This window comes from Acyrthosiphon pisum, chromosome A1 (assembly GCF_005508785.2).
Source record: "Acyrthosiphon pisum isolate AL4f chromosome A1, pea_aphid_22Mar2018_4r6ur, whole genome shotgun sequence".
Lineage (NCBI taxonomy): Eukaryota > Metazoa > Arthropoda > Insecta > Hemiptera > Aphididae > Acyrthosiphon > Acyrthosiphon pisum.
In genome coordinates this window covers 61,065,301-61,083,367 of record NC_042494.1, presented here as the reverse complement: position 1 = coordinate 61,083,367, position 18,067 = coordinate 61,065,301, and the positions used below count along the sequence as shown (strand labels likewise).

Sequence of the window (18,067 nt, the reverse complement as noted above, 5' to 3'; positions counted from 1 at the left end):
TTTATTTTTGCGGGCTCCAGCGTCGTGGACGACGTGTGTTATTATTTATTTATTTTTTTTTTTAAATTTATTTTTTTATACGTCGTAGATTTTCTCTTGTAAGACCGTTTGGGTTTCTGTTGAGGAGCTGAGAAATTGGACTCTTGAGCGTTGTCAATACCAGGCAAAGATACCCAAGTACGGTCTTTTATTTTTCGTCGTCGAGACTTTTTAGATGGAATGTCTGTTTATATTTTGTATTTGAATAAAATAAATGTACGAAAACGTGATTATGTTTTATAAATATATATAAGTCAACTACAAACAATTTCTTATTACCATATTGTATAACGCTGTTTGAAAGTAAACGTTTATGCGTGCTAAGTGCGCCACTTCATACGTTTAGAAATACACACTCTGGAGAAAAAAAATTCAATTTTTAGATTTTTCCCTTTAGTTACACTGTAAGACCTACCTTTGTGCCAAATTTCACGTTTCTACCTATACGGGAAGTGTCTTATAATTTTGATGATCAGTCAGTCAGTGAGTCAGTAACAAAATTGCAAATTTTGAAATCCTCCCATTTTGAAATGGCCCAATACTAAGGGCTCATTTTCTTACAGCGTCCTTAGCTACTCGAGATTAATCTGTGTTTTAAATTTCAAAAGTTTCGTTATTCATGTCACAGGGTGTTACCACTGGGTATCTTCCCTAATCTAACTACTCATATCATATTTTACCTTTCATATATCAAACCTACTTATTGTACAAAAAGCATGTATAGATTGTAGATTTCTTCAAATAAATAAAAAAAAAAAAAAAAAAATTTCAAAAGTTTATCTTAAGAGGAAACAGAGATATATGGGTTAGAAAAACTGGGCGAATTGGTTCGTGTAAAGATACACTGGCATTGCTGTAACTTGGCCTGGCGCACTGCCGTGCGCTCAAATGATTACCCCAACTATAACTTACAGTAACTTTTGGTAGTAATAAAAATAAAATTAATGTAACTTATAGTATTTATTAGGTATATAATATAATGTATAACTTTTTATATTTGACTTTAAGACAATCTTATTTATTATTGAACTGTCAACTGATTAGGAATCAGATTTTTTGTAATTAGGTAAAATTATCTAGCTATATTTTTACGTAATTTATACCTGATTAAATATTAATAAAATCTTATAAACATTAATACATACCTTCTTCGTAGCTTGAAGTTGAAGTAGTTGTATATTCGGGCCTAAATTTTCTCCTTCGATTTACTTTTGACGAATATGATTCTGTTGCAGATGAACTTGGTGGTGATTCCTCGGTAGTAGTTGTTGTTGTCGTTGAACGTTGAACCGGTCTTGTAATTCGTTGACGAATTCTGTCTTTTTGAATCTTAAAAAATATTCATAAAACTTAATAACACTATTGTAATAATTTATTGCTAAGTACAGTAGAAATAATATGAGTATGTTAGCATTTATGTTTATTAGTGGATGGGAAGCTTAGGATGCAATGCAGTGGCGTAGCGGATGCTCGAACCATTCGTACCTGTCTTTATTTTATCATGCAACTTATTTCCACCGATTTTTAATCGTCAGTATGGTTCTTGTTAGACCAGAATAATTTTTCCAGTTTAGATTTAATCATGCAGCAGTCATCAGTTCACCAGCGACCACAACATTTACACATTCGTAATTCATATTAATGAGGTAGTATATTTTATTAGTAGCTTTCGTGCGCCCGACCGATGGATTCGTTTTAGTTGTTTTAACTTGTTATGCAAATTTCATTCATACCTCTTCTGTCGATTCAGTGGTGGTAGAAGTTGTTGTTGGTCTGAATTTTGTTTCACTTCCTCTGAACAGCTCATTTGGTCGGTCTTCATTCGTCAACTCATCGGTCAGAGTATTAAGTTCTAGAGAATCATATGCTCTGACTCTACCCCGATTTCTAGTTATATTTTTGACAGGATTTGACGTAAACTCATTTTGAGATCGTCCATCTGGCGAAGGCATAACTCTAATAAATAATATTTTTTGTTCCTCTTTTAAAAATCTTGAATTTTGTCTGCCTAATGACGGAGATCGTGATTTATCAATATTACTATCCTGAAATCCGTCGTTTGCTCGCACGGATCCTCTGAAAGACTTGGTTATTTTATTAGTGATTGGCTGTATTATTGTTGTAATTTCAGTTGTACTGTATTTTATTGGCTCAAAACTATCGATTGTTGTTTTTTTTATTTCCTCATCGTTTGTCGAAATTTCTTCGACGTTTGTAGTTGGGACATGCATTGTAGTAGGAGTGTATGGTGTCGTTTCATAACGAACATTATCTGCATTTTCTTCAACATTTAATAGTTCTGTTATTGTTTCTTCTGTTGTAGTTGTGGTAGAAGAAATTGGTCTACGGCTTCTAAAAAATCGTGACCTTTGTACTTCTTGTACTTCAGTATTGTTTATCACTGGTAACTCTGTTGTTCTTTGTCTGTATCTAGCTACAAACTTTCTAGTTAACGGTAGTTGTTTGTCTGTGGCACTGCTAGTTGTTTGTCTAAATCTATTAATTTGCCTCGTACTTGATTCTGACGTGCTTTCAGTAGTTGATGTTACAAATATTTTACTAGTGGTACTTATATTTTCTGTACTAAAATTACTAGCTGGTCTGATAAATCTGTTAGTATATTTATTTAAACGATTTTTTTTCTCGGTAGTACTTTCAACTATTTTTTCTGTCGTTGCTTCAATGAATTTCTCTGTTGTCGTTCCATTGTTTTCTGGAATGCCTATTAATTTTCTTAGAGTTGGTCTGAAATGTACAGGACCTCCAAATCTACCTTTAAGTATTGATTTCTGAGTTGGTTCTTCAACTGGAGCTATATTTTCCATTGTTGTAGATAAAGTAGTAGTTAGTGGAGTTGTAGTGTGTGTGACTGATTGAGTAACTGGTTCAGTTTTTTTATGCTCTAATAAAAAGTTTTGAATATTTTTTACACGAACTCTTTGCCTTTCTGTAGCAGCTTCATATATAGATGTAACAACATTAGTGACAGTCGATGTTGGTGCTTTTGTAGTACTTATACTATTATTTATGGTTGAATCAATTGACACTGGGGCTTTGGCTGTACTTGACGTATCACTCATTTTTTCAGTAATTAATGTTAGAATTTTTGAAGTCTCACTATTTTTTGCAGTAGTAAATGTAGGAACGTATACGGTTGTTGCGATTGTCTCGGTAAATGGTTCAGTATTGAATAAGATGGTGCTAATTATGCTAGACTCTGTTGTTAAAGTCATTTGACTCACCTTAGTATTTTTATTTTCTCTCGGTTCTTCAACATTATCTTTCGTGGTTGTTTCAATCAATCTATCATCGGGTGTTGTAGTAGTGGTTGTACTTCTTTGCCTTAATAATGAAACATACCTAAAATATATCATGATTAATTGGCTAATGGCTATATAATAATATATATACCTATACATATATTTATAACACACAATAAATAATGTTATGTTTTAATATTTTACGATTGTGTGATATACCTTGGTGCTTGTGATGTAGATGATACTGCAACTGGAGTGATTTCTTCATCACTTATTTCATCTTCTTTGTTAGTTGGTCTCTGTCTACGCAAAGTAACATATTTTGGACTCGTTGTTTCTTCGGGATTACTTTCTGATGATTTAGTCCGACTAATTGTGGTATACTTGGGCAATGAATCACTTTCAGAATTTTCATCAGCTACTTCTCCTAAATCACGGAATCGGGTTCTATCAACTGTTTTATATGTTGGCTTGAATCTTTCAGTAGTTGCATCAGTAGGAATATCCTCTTCTTCTGATTCTTTGATGTTATCAACTACATCTTTAGAAGGCCTGAAATAGGTAATGTTATTGTTCAAAAACAATTAATATTAAGTTCTATTTAATTGGCATATCAAAATACAAACCTTTGACGTCTAATTGTGACATATTGAGGTTTGTCTTTCTTATAATCTATACTATCATCTTTTTTGTCCAACCCTTCACTTTGGGGACCAGGTCCATTTATGTACGAGGACTGAAACCTGCATAATTAATTATTTTTTTAAAAATAAACTACATTCATTATAAGATATAATTTACCTATTGGGAGGTAATTTTAAAACTTTATTATAAAGTGATTTGCTTATTGCTGGAGTTGTTACTTCAGTTGACCCATCCTTAATATTAAGTTGTTTTTCTAACTCTGCCACACCACCTATATAAATATAATTATTAACAGAAGTCCTAACTTGCAATAAACCATGGACATTTTTAACTAATTGTATAAATACCTAATTTCTTAATCAAAGTTATCAATTGTTTTATTTCTTTAGGATCTTCTTCTTCCTCAAACTCGTCTTCACTGTCATCTTCTACTTCTGGAGTCTGAGTTGTTGATGTGGTAGTTGTAGTAGTAGTGGTTTTTATCCCAGATTTAATTGGTTTGGGTGTTGTTGTTGTTGTTGTAGTTGTGGTTGTTGTATCAGAAGTTTTCTTATCTTTACAGACAACGTTTCTAGTGTAATCACAAGAATCTGATATTTTGTTGAACACTAATCCAGAAGGACATGTAAATTGATGAGCTACAATTCCTAAATTTGATGGACCGCTGTCCAAACACCAAAAATACTTTTTGCATTCACGTGGATGTGGAAAGAATCCTTCATCCTTACAGGTAAAATCTTTAAAACAAAGATGTTTATTTACGGTTAACATACATATAATTATAAAAATGTATAATTTTAAATAACTAACCAGTTATTAAACTTACCAGTTCCGGTATCAGGTGTAGTAGGTGGTTCTGGAGTAGTTGTAGACACATCAGACTTTTCTTGTGGAGCTGATGTAGTAGTAGTTCTTGCCACTGGTCTTGGTTTTGGTCGGGATTTTGATAAGGTAGTTTTTGTTTCTTTTCCTTGACTTGGTGCTACTTTCGAATCACTAAAATGTATTTGTATAGAATTAAAATATATATTATTTTTATCATATGAATAATTGTATACATCATATTTGTATGATACATACCCAAGTAGAGCTTCTTTGCCTGCTTCAATTAGTGGATATGGTCTACTATGACAACTTCCTCTAAAGTCATCATTGTCAATTGACCAAAACATTATACCTCCCAAATCGTTTTCATTTACATATTTAGCCTAATTAAAAACGCATTATAATTAAATCGTATTTGCTAACAATAAAAGTAATATATAATAATAGACAATAGTAATGTTTTCTACATTCAATCATACCTTTAATTTAACAAATTCTTCGTCGTCATATCCAACCCATTGATTATCTTTGTATGCATAAGGTCCCATTGCTTTTGGTTTTGGTTGTTCGATAGTCCAGGAATCATCTTTTTTCAAATTTCCACAAATCTAGTAAAAGTAAAACATTATACCCGCATATGTATTATTGTGTTATTTTATATACATGACAAGATATTAGAAAAATATTTCATGTTTCCATATATATGATATATTAACATTGGGCAGAGGGCACTGACATAATTTTATAAATATATAACGGTTGCCACAAACATAGGTATCTGATTGCTCATAATAATCAGTTAAAATAAATAGACATTTTATAAGTTTTTATTTAAATCATATGTTAATTACATATTGAATGCTACAAAAATTATATGAAAATTGTGTGAATAGTAAATAGTTAAAGAAATATACTTGTCAGAAAATTCCCGAAAAGAATATTTTGAAAATATTTATTACGTTTTAAATTAATTTACTCCAAAAAATATTGATATTTAAAAATAATTGTAAAAATTAAACTATCTACTTAACAAATAAACGTTTTTACTGTCAACATTTGCCAAAAATTATATTTAAAAATTGGCTATTTTGAAATTTTATTTTCAGTAAACATAAAAAAAATGTATACTGTAGATATTTGAAACGCGAGCGTCTATAAATTATATATTTATACTAAATATATAAAAAAAATATATGTTTAAATATTGATAAGGAAAAAAGTAATTTCATTTGTCAAGTCTTTATGTTTCACCTTGCATAATATATTACTATGATATAAATAATTAAATTGTAATATTTATGTTATTGGTAATTTGAAAACATATTATTGTTTTAATTAAAGAAAAGAGCCGACTAATGTTAGATAATATAATTAATGATAAAATAATAATTAATACGATACAATATAATAATAACAATTCAATGTTATAAATAGTGTTGTATTGTCAGTTCTATTAAAAACATCTAAATTTTCAATTTTTGTCATAGTGTTTGAAACTTTGAAGAATAAAATATGCACCTGTTTAACTGCTTTTACTATACAATATATGTATAATATATTTTAGTCCTACCTAACAGACTAATATCATGTGATATGAATGTGTTAATATACTGCTTGTATTTATTCAGTATAAATTATAATGATTAGAAGTTTGAATATTTGATAAATATTTATTTTTAGTATACTATTTAAACCTTTCGCAAAAATGCTATGAGTACATATCGTTTGCACTTTACTCTGTGTATTATACGAATACAATTTATACAATATTTGCAACTTTGTTTTCTCGTTTTCGTGTGTTAATATCTAATAACTAATATTTTGGGAAAATTGAAAAACATAGTCACCAATTCTGTATATATACATGAATATTAACCAGAGGCCTATAAATATATCTTAGGCAACTGAAAATCATATTTTAAGAATGTTATATTTTCATCCATACCTCATAGTAGGCCAAGTATCCTTTTTCTCTAGTGGCTTCTCCTTTTTCCCCAGGACCATCTGATGGAGCTCCTATGTCTTTACTCTCTCTATTAAAAAGTGTATACGATCTACCGTAAGTTGGAATACCAAGGACCAGTTTTTCTTTATCGGCTCCAGAAGCAAGATAATGTTTGATTGTATGATCCTATATTTTTATAAAGATATAATAATTATAATAAAAGTTATTGTAAGTAAATAATAGTTAGCATTTATATAATTAAAAACAAAGTCCAAATTACTATATTAAGTTTTGCGTCAAAGTTATATTCTGAATCTTCTTCCAAGGGGTAGAGGGGAGAATGGTGATTCACTGCTGGTTCAAACGATGAATGATAATCGTATGTCAGTAAATTCATAAAGTCCAAATGCCTATTAAAAATAATAATATAAATTCAACATAAAATTGACAAAAATTAAAGTACAAAGTAAGAATGTAAACCATGTTCTCACTTATTTAGTTCAGGAATGTCATATCCCTTATCTATGTACTCGATACCAGCTGGAACTGCCATGGTCAGAAGCAACCTAGATCGGCCAGTTTTTGATGATTCTCTATTAAACTCTTCTCGCAATTCCTTTATGTTAAAACAAAAATAAATGAAATATTTCATACGTGGATTAAACCAAATGTAATACAATATATTCACCTTTACTAAGGACGCATAGTTTTCTTTATCACTGGGCTTACTACCATCCCTATAGGCTGGATACTCCCAATCCAAGTCAAGGCCATCAAAATTATTTTGTCTGAGAAATTTAATAACATTTTTCACGAATTCTTTTCTTTTATCCTCGTCGTCTACCAATTTCGAGAACCTAGCGGAACCTTCATTCCACCCTCCAATTGCCAGAAGCGTTTTGAGATTTTTGTTATAAGTCTTCAGTCCGTTAAATTTGGCGTAACCACCTGTTGAAAACCAATCAGGTCAATAAAAACAAAAACGACACACAGTTGACAACATTTACCTTGTTCAATATCTTGATATTTATCATAAGGACGCAGGCCATTTTCCTTGTCCAGACCGCCGAACGCGTATATCAAATGCGTACACAAGTACGGGTTAATGTTTTGCGGCGAAAACTTGGCCGTCCCTGGCCTGTATACACTCCAGTTCGTGTAGTAACACACCACCTTCTTTTGATTAGATGATTCTCGTTTTTGTATATCATCTGAAAATTGTAATGCATTACATAACCCCGTTATAAAAAAAAAAAAAAACTATTTCGTCCTTGCGATTAAGAACCAAACGGATATTCACGCAAGTTTTATACAATGCGTAAATACTACAAACAAACCAAACAATCAAAATATTTAACGTGACTGGAATCTCACGCAGCAACGGCAACTGTTGCTACTAACAGTAGCCACGATGACCTGTAAGACCTGACTTACACAGCGGTGTTTAAGTTTAATATTGTTAATAACTCGTTAAATTGTTTCCGAAACTTTGTGGAAGCGTTCAAATGTATTGTTTTCGTTCGATATTACAATGGTAGACGGGCCAAGGTTATTGTAGTCTATGAAAACGTGATGCAAATAATATAGAATGCAGATCATGTCGACTGGGCTTCTCAAGGTCTTGCAGACCGTTGAACTTAAATAGTTAAATGCGATTTTCCGATAGTAAAAAAAAACACACACACACACACACACCCTGAATCTAAATTATATTTCGCAATAAATATGTAATAATATATTTTTTGACATAAAATAACACCAACTGATGCCCAGCTATGGACTGCGTAATAAATACGAATGTATGATTCAACAATTTAAAGTTGTAACTTGTAAGACGGGACAATTATTGTAACACAACTCACAAGTATATTATTATAAACATATATATAATATATATATATATATATTATATAACTATATAACTATATAAATACAATTTAATGTATATTAACACATGGAATGTCAATAACAATTTTAAATAAGATACGACAGTTACTATGTACAATACACGATATGTCAATATCTCCTTAACGATGATATCATAATATATTACCGTGTTTATTTCCAAAAAGTAAAAATAAAAACTTTTTTGATGCTTGATTATAAATGATATCATTAAATTACTTTTTGCATAGCGTTTTATTATTTGTCAATTGTTAGGAGTATATATGTATATATTATTATATTATAGTTATAAAGAGGAAAACTAGACCAGATGAAGTAGTTTTATTTCGAGTCTACTCGCTATTTAAAAAACATTTTTTTTTTCGTTATTTGCAACGGAGATAAATTTAAATTGCAAAAGTACCTACTTAATTAAAAATTGTAATACTTATTAGCTAGAATAACATTGAACAAACAATTATCTTGTTTATTAAATGATGGGTTGTTAGTTATCCTGTAGTTTGATCAGCATTATGTTATACGAACTTTAAGTTAAGGAAATATGACAATGGCAGTCAATAAGATTTTAAAGATTCTACAAAGAGAACTGTAATTAAAAATAAATTGTTGAAGGTGTGTTCAAGAATATAAGTGAGCAGGGGAAATTGAGAAGAGATAAACATGTTGAAAGCATTTGAAAATTTGAAGATGATAAAATCAGTCGACGATCATCTTACGGTTGCTAAGCATATTATGTATATGAATAGAAATTAAAAGCTAGCGATAATATCTCAATCGATTATGATATAATTAATACAATATATTATTATTAAATATATTGTACAATAGAGCTTTATCAAGCAAAATCCACACGGTTGAATGACGCATTTATACACTTACGTTCGGCGTCAGATATAATAATTGACCCAAATATTAACAGCCATGGCAAAAATTGCATCTGAAACAGAAATATACATATTATGCCGTTAGTATGAATATAATAATGTTATATGTAACGTATAATGTTATTTAGTTATAATACCTATATAACTATAATATTTTTGTATAAACCATAACTACTGTATAGGCAAATCGTAAAAAGTCATCACCAAAAATATGTTTTCAACAGTTATTCAATGAACAATATTTACGTAACATCAAACCAACGCAATATATATAGATCATGTGTCGGTAAATCACATAATGCGAGACCATGACAAGACCGTGTCTAATCTCTACGTTTATGACTTTAATATTTTATAGGATAAAAATTTGAATTTGCATACTCGCGAGCGTGTGTGTGCTCGCGGGCACAAATAAAACACCCATTGTGCGCGTTATATGTATTATGTATCGACGTCGTTCAAAACGATCCAAATTCGCTGAATAATAACGACTACGTTGCATTATGATAGTAACCAATCTGCGTAGGTACCGATATGTATGTGAAGGTATCCAGTATCGATATACTTATTTCCTTATAACATATTTTATATGGTCTGGTGTGGAGAAAAAAATATGCATAATGTTTATTGCTAAATACAGTGGGAGGGGTGGGCAATAATAACGAGGGGAGCGGAAAATGAATCTAACGCTTAATGTTTATGTGTATAATATATTATGTTATGATGGTATTATTATAAAATTATGTGGTTATGACGAGTCGAAACTTTGTCTTCGTTGTATACATATTATAATATAATATATAATCGTATACGATAATATTTCATATTTTGATGTCTCGTCATGATCGGAAGGTAGGCGTTTACACCCGTTATAAATATGTCATATAAATATAGGCAGTACACCTATATAGTATGATATGCATTTCACTCTTATTAATACCTATGTCATATTGTCATATATTCGAATATTTTTTTCTATAATATTGAACCGATCTATCAGCGTTACAAAATCGCTGTAGGTACCTATAATATATACCATTATACCTATAGCCTAGTTAGAGGCGCAAAATCGTATAATCTTCACCACAATAAAACCGTACCGACGACGGAGAAGGCGTAGTGGCGGTAAATACATATTATCGCGATGTTAAAAAAATATAGATTATAATTATACCGAAACACGAATCTATGGTGGTTTTTTATAATTTAATAATTATATTATTTTTTTTTTTTCGCGTTAAACGATCGAATTAAGTGTCTTGTTGTCACAGTGTGTTTTTAGTTGAGATATTATTATTTCGTTTTTCTCACCGCTGTATAGGCCAATGAATAAATAGTGAAAGCCGAAGGCGTTGCGCGGGTTTTTTCTCTCGTTAAGAAACTACCGAGATATCAACGACCTTCTTCCCACCCTAGCTCGGACAATCCTTTATCCTTAAACCGTTCATATAGATATATTGGTGCACAAAATGGGGGTTATTAATATTTAAATTTTACCTATGACGTGCGCAGAACGCGTAAACGCATCTCTGATAATCGCTCTCCGACTCTCATACCTTTACATATAGGTATACTGTATAGTGTCATGTAGATGACCGGAAATACGTTATGAACTTATAATTGTGATGACGTGTTCAACGATCCCGTGCAGGTATAATAATATGTATATAAAATATGTTGTATTATATTAAATATTATATTGTATACATTATGTATATAATACTCGTGCTGAGGCCTAACCGGCGACTTAGTATGGTCTTTATACAAGCTGTAAAGTGCACCGAAGTGGGTAGGTATATGCCCTTTTAACCGGTTGAATACAAATTAGCCTGTATACGCGTGTGATGTGACTGCGTAGTTTACGTCTTATATATATATATATATTATATTATTATAATATTTATATCGCTCTCTTACGTGTGCCTTCTGCAGAACTATTGTTCTCGCTGTAATATTATTATATTATATGATGTTATTATGCGTATTGCGTAGTATGGTTTCACTAGATTAATCCGATTCTCACGCGCGAGATCTGATGATACGCGTTTTGTTACGATTATGTACTTTTTAGATTTATTTCATAGTTTCGCGCGGTAATTGTTGCGAAGACAAACGAAATAATAAGTAGTTATAAGTAATAATATTTTGACAATATCATAATAATATAATATATAGTACGTGTATTATTTTTTTTTTGTGTGTAACCTCTGCAGGACGCAGGTTCAGATATAACTTTGGACAAATTGTAATGTGTCTGTGCGTGTTACTCAATGTAAAATACTAAACGAAGTTTGATGTCCAAGTTATACGCCACATAATATATTGCAGTAAAATAATAATACGTACAATATTTTGAGTGGATAACATAATATCTAATATTATAATATTATACCTATGGGATTTGCGTTACCAGTTCCGTTCTCACGTTTAAACCAATAGCTATAGACTGCGCAGGCACATGTAGAAAACCATCGAGGTAGGTATGTGGAAAAATGGCGCGAGGAAGTGAAACGAAAGTCTGTTTATATTTTCCGAAACGCTACGACCAACAAAGAATACCTACTTAGGTAAAGAAACCTAATACTGTAGTTGTACTCGGGTGAAATAATTTTGGTAGAAACTATAACAACACGCATGTGAGAATTCATTATAGTAGGTACATACACAAAACAAAACAAATTTGAAATTTTTACGAAATATGTGGCAACGCGCATGCAGGTTATTGTGAAAATGAACTACATTTGAAAGTTTGAAATATTGTCTTGTATTTTGTGTGTACGTTTTAACCAGCATTGTGTGAGGATATACTATAGTGAGGACCAAACGTATTATTATTATTTTGTTGCAGAATAAATGTTATTAAATATATTCGCTTGTTGAAAATTGAAATTAATAATCCTTATTTTATAAGAGAGTTTCGATCTCCAGATGTTATTACGTTTTTATGAACTTTGCAGTATTATTTTATACGGAATAAAAGAGAAATCTTTATACTTACGTATCTATAATTCATATTTTAAATTTTGCCAAGATCGTAAACCTGCAGGAGTCAAACAAGTCTACGCTGCTTATTATATTACAATTCTCGTAGAAAATCTAATTTAGCTATAAACGCATAATCCAAGTTATATAATTATTGTTCGTATCGACAAATGTTCTAAATATAATAATATGATATCGAAAAGTCTCTGCTCGGAGATTGCCGCGCCATCAGTGACGGATCATTATTTGCGAAATTATTATTGCTCATTAGTCATGCATAGCGTAAGTCCTAAGTTTTTATATATTATGCATACTATTATCGTTTCGTGCACGTTCGTCATACGAGTATAATATATATTATTATACTTCAACGCGTCTGCCACTGTCGGCGATGAAAATCGAAGAACTACACTTATTCGATTCGCCGATTTACAACAACGAACTCGTATGTTATAATAACTATAATAAGAACCTACTTAATATTATATTATTGTTGTTTCGCTCTGTAAAAAATGGCACTCGCTGGTGGTGGTGAATCGTTCATCCCGACGTCCTTGGTCAGATTTACGAAAACTGATCCAACGTGAATTGCAAGTTGTTTACTATGATTGTTACATGTAAACGCGCGAGTGATGTATACTATTATTATAGACACGCCATACACGTGTGTGTGGTTGTGTGTTTGTTATATATATAGACATATAGTTGAGTAAGATTGTCTTTTGAAAACTATTATAAAATGAAAAAAATATCACCTCGCACATTTTATTATTAATTTCCCTATGTATACAATAGGAACCTATATTAATTGGCGAGTTGTTGTCGGTTTTTTTTTACAGACTGTGCGGTAATTGTATATTTGTATTATATATATATACGCGCAGTGTCGACGACATGACAGAAGGAAGACTCATTGGACACGCATAACACTCGTTAAGTGCGTTGATTCACTTGGAAATCACCGCTAGAGACAGGATGGATTACAAATTAACATTATATAATGGTAATTGTGTCAGGAAGTTAATTTTCATTTGCAGCGCGTAGGTAATGCTGTGCAGGAATTCGCGATGCCTATATACGTATACGTAAATATATATATAAATATTTTTAAGCACTGAATTTCAACAGAAACTATACGCTGTAGGTATATATTATACATCTAACGATCACATATTAAGTCATAAACTCATAAACATAAATTATGATTATTGTAACTATACGTAACTTACCGCTCGCAATTGCGAGCTTATAGTTAGTTAGTCTTTTGGTTTTTAAAAGTACCTAAATAGTTGTTGCCAGATGTTATTTACCATATTATTATTAGTTTATTCACCGGTTAAAATATATGCATTTATAATAAATATGGTTACATTTTTTCGTGCAAATTGGAAACAAATTGCACAACACGTATTATACATTTTCGTTAAGAAAAACGCATATTACAGAACTTAAAATTGAATAGAACAATTGGTATTTTAGATATTATGATATTGTATTCTCAATGACCTGCGGTGTCGATCAAAGTAATTTTAAGAACGTGTTAATATAAACGTTCACTGTCATTCCAAAATTTGTTTTTATTTATTTTTAATGACAATCAATTACAATATCATTAACCTATATTCATATTTACTGCATAAAAGCTTTAAACGCTTTACTATTCTTGTTTAAATTTCTATATTTCTAAACAATAATATACCATCTATATAAATTATAAAATACAATACCTATTACCTATGTATTACACATTTACACATTATTTTACCCAATTTATTTTCTCAATATTATACATACGTGTAATAATATACGCATAGACCCATTAGTAAAATCCTATTATCCGAGATTGTCCTTGACTTATTGTTAATATATTTTAATCTTACTATAATATATATTAATATTTTTTAATGATTTCTGAAAACTGCTTAAGGAATGTGTACCCATTTAAAATTACTCATAAAATACAACTATTTTTGACCGTTTGATTAAGAACATATTAATTTATTTTAACATTTAAAATTTAAATCCATCGCGTTGTAAATGATCTATCAAGAACTTTGTATGACTCATGGCTAAAACAAAATTAAAAGCAGTTGGAAGTGTAAAGATAAATTTAACAAAAGAATCGATTTATGAGTATTTACATAATATAATTTGTTTGTTTTCATCAAACTGGCCTGGAGTGTGTTGCCATTATTGGTATTTGGTTTGAAGAAAGTTATAAATTATGGTAAATATCTACTTTGACATTGCACATTTTGTTTAACTACTGCTTTGACATACCTGTACGCATAAATTCCAAATACGTGTACGTCATAATACATATTATTATTATTATTACTATTATTATTATTGTATCGTTGTTTTGTGTAGATATATGTGAATAAATAATCATAGAGTGCAGGAGTGACAAGAAACCGATTACATACAGGTATAGCTCCAGCTAGAGATCCAAAATAATAATACCGAAAGGTGTCTTAATTTGTAGTGAGCAATTATTTTATATTTCCCTCCTATACTAGTCTATACCAGTGCTACCAGAAATTGTAATTATAATGGATAGACGGATGGTACACAATTTTATGATTTTTGTTATCAGAGAAATTATCATGAAAACATGAATCTTTTGAAGTAATAACTTTTAATTTTTATATAACTTAAAAAATTAATATTTTTGTCAAATGATTCAAAAATTAACTGAGCCTACATTCAAGTTTCAATATTGAGCTAGACCAGTGGTGAACTTTTGGAAAACACTGGTTTTATTTTTGGGGGGGGGGGGCACTAGTAAATTAACGATGGCCTTCTGGTGTTATCGTTTTAAAGTATTTGCTTCAGCCCTCTGCAAGCACATCGGCGGTGAAATCAAAATAACCGATTTTTCACGTTATTTGAACTTAAACACGAATTTCAATAGAAAATCATTTATCTCCCTCCATCTTCGGGCCCTGCACATTTTACTCGTCCCAATGATGGTCGCTATTGCTATTAAAGAGCTGATTGAGGGAACGACGTATGGAGATACTAGATACCTATACGCTATCCGTTAATATATTTAGATATTTATATAAAAATGTAAATTTTGTATAGTGCTATGGTAAATTTCTATTATATATATAATAGAACTATAGGTACCACATTGCCACCTGTACCCATTATAATACTCGACATTAAAGCGGTACTTGGTTTAGATGTATATTATACCACTGATTCCATTCCGGATCAGTCACATTAAATTATAGAAAACACAATGTATAACATATAATGTTATTTAGACTGCTGCATTACACTTCTGTATTATATTGTAATAACGAAATATGATTACGTTCTTCAGTTCTTGTGTGTTGTATCCGTCCAACGTCGTTATCAATCCTTTACATTATTATATTATACATTATAATATTTCGTCTATACATAAGAGGTATTGTGCAACCAGTCTTTCGATTATAATCTTTGCAGGTGTATCTCTATACCTACCATTGAGTACGCATGCACATTAACGTTAATTTTTATTTTGCCAATTATTGTCATGTTACAATATTTTAAGATTATGTTATCAACTATAACTTATTATACATCACAAATACGAAATACTGCAGTATAGATTGTAAATAAATGTTTAAGTAATGACAAAGAGGTGCGTGCCTGTATATGCACTTATAATATATAGGTGTGCCTATATAAAGGCTCCCATTATTATTGTATTATAATATTATAGAACCGAGGTTTTTTCTTTTCCGATAGTCATACACGATATATTATTTCCTACACGCGTAGGTACACGCATGTCCGCCGGTATTATAACGCATATTATTTGATGAACTTTATGGGTCATCTAACTATATATAGTGGCTACCGGAGGACTCGCCCCGAGCAAGGAGAGTAGTTTTCGATAATTACGTAAAACAATATTTTCTGTCGAAGGACAATGCCACTAAACCACCGCTCATGTCATTTTTAAACCGTTTACAACCATCATGTCTATATACGTATGTCCCGAGCGTATATTTTATATTTACAGTGTGAATCTATCTTATCTATATGACTATATTCGTGTCTAAGTGTCTTGTCCGTTTTACAACCAGCAGATATCAGATATTTAGATATACAGATTCTGTGCTAAACGCATACACCGTATGTCTGTATACGGTAGAAAAAAAAAACGAAAAAAATTCATATAATTCCATATTGTTATATGGTTTTGTATATACGTCGAGTGCCGACGACAGACACAACCGCGGTCAATACAGAATTTTTTTTAACGATTATTAAGATTAATATAATAAAATGAATGTACTTATATTATGTGCACACATTAAAATAATAGTACACGTCATCTGCTTGAAATTTATTAGAATATGTTACCGCAATCAAGTAGAAATCTTTGAAACAAACATTTTCCCAGCACGTAAATATCTGGTAGATATAAATAAAATATATATAATATATTACGTTATTTTTTAATATCGTCAAAGTCCCGGTATCTGTCATATTATTAGATACGTCAATCGATTGATTAATTTTCATTTCAAAGTTTCTAACGCAGAAATATCTTTTAGCTTGTTGTTTAAGAGGATGTCACATCCGCATGTGTTGTCTCCGTCTTACAAATGTCCAACATAGCAAAAACTGTTTTGCGCTGGACAACTTTTCTCGCACCATATTTTGTTGTAGAACTACCAAATTTTCACAAGACGTAAAGAAGAACTTTATCTGTGCAACAGCGTGCTTTTTTTAATAGCACTATCCAATCATTTTTATAAGCAAATGAAAAAACAAAAAAAACCAAATGTTTAGAAGCAAATAACTTTTATTATATTTATGTTTTCTATAATATGGGCACGCTCCAGCGTGCTGTTGCATAGATAATTTTCCACCATATATATGTTCAGAAATTTTAGAGCCACTACTACAAATATACAGAAAGATAAAAGTTGTCCCGCGCAAAACAGTTTTTGCTATGTTGTACATAGACGCGTAACATAGCAAATTTACGCTCAGCAGTTCACGTTTTATGCCGTTAGCTTAACAATTAGAGTGAATTGACCTATTATGAAACTTGATACACTGACGGCCGAAACCGCCAGCGCCGCGCACACGCCGACCCGGGTTTACCCGCCTAGTTAGCAGGACAGAGTCTCGTTCGTTATCGGAATTAACCAGACAGATCGCTCCACCAACTAAGAACGGCCATGCACCACCACCCACCGAATCAAGAAAGAGCTCTCAATCTGTCAATCTTTCCGGTGTCCGGGCCTGGTGAGGTTTCCCGTGTTGAGTCAAATTAAGCCGCAGGCTCCACTCCTGGTGGTGCCCTTCCGTCAATTCCTTTAAGTTTCAACTTTGCAATCATACTTCCCCCGGAACCGAAAAGCTTCGGTTTCCCGGAAGCTGCCCGCCGGGTCGTTAATGAAACGCCGGCGGATCGCTAGCTGGCATCGTTTACAGTTAGAACTAGGGCGGTATCTGATCGCCTTCGAACCTCTAACTTTCGTTCTTGATCATACGAGAACGTACTTGGCAAATGCTTTCGCGTCAGTTCGTCTCGAGACGATCCAAGAATTTCACCTCTAACGTCTCGGTAC

The 18,067-nt window shown here is 31.5% G+C and overlaps 1 protein-coding gene across 3 annotated transcripts in view; it reads right to left on the bottom strand.

The window, feature by feature from the left end:
- LOC100160065 (flocculation protein FLO11) overlaps window positions 1-18,067 on the bottom strand; it is a 42,935-nt gene that overhangs the window by 2,593 nt on the left and 22,275 nt on the right. The window contains exons 2-16 of one of the 3 annotated variants that reach the window (XM_029487343.1): window positions 9,499-9,556; window positions 7,722-7,925; window positions 7,403-7,662; window positions 7,206-7,330; window positions 6,995-7,124; window positions 6,715-6,900; window positions 5,249-5,377; window positions 5,025-5,152; window positions 4,771-4,940; window positions 4,292-4,681; window positions 4,101-4,215; window positions 3,926-4,042; window positions 3,519-3,851; window positions 1,773-3,399; window positions 1,185-1,368 (exon numbers count right to left, since the gene is read on the bottom strand). In XM_029487343.1, the coding sequence (XP_029343203.1) occupies window positions 1,185-1,368; window positions 1,773-3,399; window positions 3,519-3,851; window positions 3,926-4,042; window positions 4,101-4,215; window positions 4,292-4,681; window positions 4,771-4,940; window positions 5,025-5,152; window positions 5,249-5,377; window positions 6,715-6,900; window positions 6,995-7,124; window positions 7,206-7,330; window positions 7,403-7,662; window positions 7,722-7,925; window positions 9,499-9,556 (4,156 nt within the window). Of the gene's footprint in view, window positions 1-1,184; window positions 1,369-1,772; window positions 3,400-3,518; window positions 3,852-3,925; window positions 4,043-4,100; window positions 4,216-4,291; window positions 4,682-4,770; window positions 5,153-5,248; window positions 5,378-6,714; window positions 6,901-6,994; window positions 7,125-7,205; window positions 7,331-7,402; window positions 7,663-7,721; window positions 7,926-9,498; window positions 9,557-18,067 lie in introns of all 3 variants that reach the window. The other 2 variants (XM_029487342.1, XM_016807889.2) reach the window with 2 other exon arrangements.